General features: G+C 34.2%; 1 protein-coding gene across 4 annotated transcripts in view; it reads right to left on the reverse strand.

Moving 5' to 3' along the window:
- Nucleotides 1-554: 554 nt before the first annotated feature.
- PTBP2 (polypyrimidine tract binding protein 2) overlaps nt 555-3,606 on the reverse strand; it is a 52,967-nt gene continuing 49,915 nt past the window's right edge. For 2 of the 4 annotated variants that reach the window (XM_009333763.1, XM_009333760.1), the window contains 5 exons: nt 3,520-3,553; nt 2,993-3,085; nt 2,393-2,609; nt 2,214-2,291; nt 555-2,065 (listed from right to left, as the gene is read on the reverse strand). In XM_009333763.1, the coding sequence (XP_009332038.1) occupies nt 1,933-2,065; nt 2,214-2,291; nt 2,393-2,609; nt 2,993-3,085; nt 3,520-3,553 (555 nt within the window). In that variant the 3' untranslated portion in view covers nt 555-1,932. The remainder of the gene's footprint in view (nt 2,066-2,213; nt 2,292-2,392; nt 2,610-2,992; nt 3,086-3,519; nt 3,554-3,606) is intronic. The other 2 variants (XM_009333762.1, XM_009333761.1) reach the window with 1 other exon arrangement.

The raw sequence follows: 3,606 nt of genomic DNA on the forward strand, positions 1-3,606 counted from the left end.
TAATCTAATGTTAAAAACTGTGTTACTTTAACCCATGAGTATACTGTATGATTAGTAGAAAATCTTTAGCAGACACAAAAAAAATGGAAGATGAAACTGCAGCAAGAGAGCATGGCAAACCTGAGAGATCTATTAGTGCATAAATCTGCTTAAAAACTAAAAAGATAGAAAGAGAGAGCTAACGAACTACAATAAAAGTTATGTCTTTAAAGCAGTAAGTTACAACAGGGTGGGAAATGTTTAATATGCACATATGCCTGCAAAGGGGTCACTATCTTTCTGAAAATAAAGAGCTGGTATTTTTCACAGCATCAGATTTATGGTAAAAAGCCATAAATTGTATTTTTTAATATTATGCTTTTCCCACCCTGACAGAGAATAAACATGAATTTAGAAGCACAGTAGAAGTGAAAAACAAAGAAAAGGAGAGATAGAAAGCAGCAGAGAAAGACAGAAAAGGTGAATACAGAGCTACAGAAGTGTTTATTGAGCATGCTACAGAGGTAAGCAGAGTACACACAAAATGAAATTAAACAACCGTCAAACCTCCCAACTTTGTTAGAAAATTAATTTTTAATTGTGCCACTTTCAAACTATACTGAATTTTACAATTCTAAAGATGTAAAAACTCAACTAATAGAAAATATACATGACCATTTTTTTTTTTCTACATAGATAACAGAATCTATGAATCTTGAAACTAAGTACATCAATTTCAAAAAGTATTGGTCATTTAAACAGAATCAAGGTAACAGTTCAGACTGACAGAGAACTGCTTTCAAATTAACTGGATCTGTAGATTCTGAGCCATGTTTATAGTAAAGTCAGATCAATTTCTAAATACAAAATATTTAAGAGATTTATTAAAACTGAATATTACAATGCAAGGTAAATTAAGACTAAAGGCACATAAACTTTGGTCCCACCTGGTTGTCAGTTTTAGAAAACTGCCACAAAATTTCCTGCAAGCATTTGCAGCAAACTTTCTTCATCGTTGAAAAAATACATGCACCATTCCCTGAACTAGCTTGACCAGTCTGTACATGCTCAGAAATCCACAACCATATTCCATATCTTAATTACAAACTAAAGATGGCAATATATATTGAAATGCACATAAGTCATGTCAACTTCAAAAACATCTACGAAAAATATTCAGCCACAAACAAGACATTACTTAGTGCTGACACTTATATGATACATCCCACAAGAGTGTGTACAAAAAGGTTAAGATTCCACAATGCTTTTCACGTAGGGCTCAAAGTCACAGAAGTCACTTTTTGTCCTTTAAGAAATTAATATTCTGTACCTTGTTAATTTTAACTAATGCCTACATTCGTAACTGAATCTAGACCAGAACCATGAAATACAAAAGGCCTTTTGAAAAAAAAGCACAAAGCAAAAAGTAGCAGAAATCAAACAACATCATTTTACTCTTTCAGCGTAATGCATCTTATCCAATTAAAAAGAAAAGAAAAGTGACAAGCCAGCAGATAAAAAAATCTATCAAGCAGGAGAAATAAAAGCTTAACCTTTTTACACACCCCTGCCTAAACATATTTAAATTATCATGTAACAATGTGCCCCAGACAACCAAATTTGCTTTTTACTAGTTATGCAATTCCAGCAGTACTAGTTTTCCTTTTTAAGGCACGTACGTCAACTAAGTTGAAAAACTGTGGTATTAACTTGAAATCTTTTAAACAAAATAATGGTTTATCTAAACAACAGTTGAACAACAGCAGTTAGTATCACTGCTTTTTAATTTTTTTTTATTTTTTATTTTTTAAAACAACGAAGGAATGATAACAGCATGAAAAAAAAATAATAAAAAACCCCAACAGAAGACAAACTCTGGTCCCCACTTTCCTGAACAGTCAATAGGTGACAACACCAAACAATGCAATACACCCTCATTTTCAATCCGCCTTCTTAAATAGTTGACTTAGAGAAAGAAACTCTCAGATGGTGATTTTCTCCCAGATTGTAATTGTGAAGATCAATCAAAGCCTGAATAGCTTCTTCTACTGTGGACATCTGAAGAAGTGCCATCTTGTGATCTCTTCTGAAACAAAATAACGGCATTAGGAACTCGAACACTACAGGGGTTGCTCCTAATGTTTGCTATCCTCTGTGCACTTTTCCTTAACACATGCTGCAAAAATGCACTTAGGCAGTCTTTTGTTAGAGCTATGTACAGAAAAGTTACTTACTGAAAAAATTTAAATGCTTTCACAGTGCCTCCAGTATTAGCAAACAATGTGCGTAGATCCTCTTCTGCTACTGATGGTCTACAGAAGAAAGAAAACAAGCATAAGCAAGAAATTATTAGTCAATTCAGTGCGTTGTGATTCACATTAATACTACTGGCTTACTGACAGCCAACACTTACGGAATATTGGACAGATGAAGCGTTGCAGAAGGAGGGAATATATTTTGAAAGTTTTTTGAACCAGGTTTCTTGAAGCGATGCAGAGGAGAATTACCAAAATCTTTAGTCAGCCCTTGGTCATCAAGTCCCTCTCGAGGTAGTTGTACTGTCTGATGTTTAGAAAGGGTAACCCGAATAATCTTTCCATACATTTTTTGTCCATTAAGATGGCTCATGGCTGAAAAGGACAAGAAGTTTACTCAATTCAGTGTTACTTTTCCAACAGCTTGCGGTACATCACACAAGCAAACAAGAAAAACACCCAAGCAAATCAAAGGGTCAATGTGCTAGAAGACTGGACTCGAGAACTAGGTCTGTAGAATCTGCATGAGTATTTAATTCTATTTAAAGACCATCACATGTGATTCAGCTGTTGAATTCTTCCAGGATATTGTGCGGACCTTCTGGAATACAAGTGCATGCGGTAAGATTTTGGATCTTGTGGGTAACCAGGACACAAGACAAACTGACAAATGTAAACATGCTTAGTTCACCCGCTTTTACACAGCATAATTTCAAGTACTTAGAATAATGGGAATATAAACAGAAAACTAATCTTACCCAGCTGTGACTGGTTTCCATCAGCCATCTGTATAAGAGCACTGTCTTTCTTATTGTACAAAATCTTCACACGCTGCACATCACCATAAACACCTTTTCAAAGTCAAAGGTAACCCAAAAGAAAAAGTTCATTTTAAAGCCAGTCACCTAAGTAACATATTTTGACATATCAATGGAACATTCAGACAGCAACAAGATCACTCACTCAAACTCAACACTCTCACAAATGAATAAAGGAGATAAAGATTTTTGAATAGTGAATTTTGAAAAGAATAATTTCTGATAAACCCTCAAAGCTATGTGAATGATATTAAATTAAAGACCATGCAAAATATATTAGCATGCATTAAAAGAAAATCTGTGTCTATGGAGAGTTTTAAACAGCAAAAGAAAAATAGCAAAAGATTTACTATTCAACTTTAAGCCAAAGTGCTAGCTACAAATAAGAATTAAGGTGAAACAAAACAAAACAAAAAACAAAACAAAATCAAATCAATAATAAAAGTATAGTGCTAACAATAACATACCGAAGAGGGTAAACAGACTTTGGGGCGTAACCATCTTTAGAAGGAGAGAAGAGCAAGCAGCGTAAGACAAGAAGAGAGAAGAGTCGA

This window comes from Pygoscelis adeliae, unplaced genomic scaffold (genome assembly GCF_000699105.1).
Source record: "Pygoscelis adeliae isolate BGI_AS28 unplaced genomic scaffold, ASM69910v1 Scaffold10, whole genome shotgun sequence".
Taxonomy (NCBI): Eukaryota; Metazoa; Chordata; class Aves; order Sphenisciformes; family Spheniscidae; genus Pygoscelis; species Pygoscelis adeliae.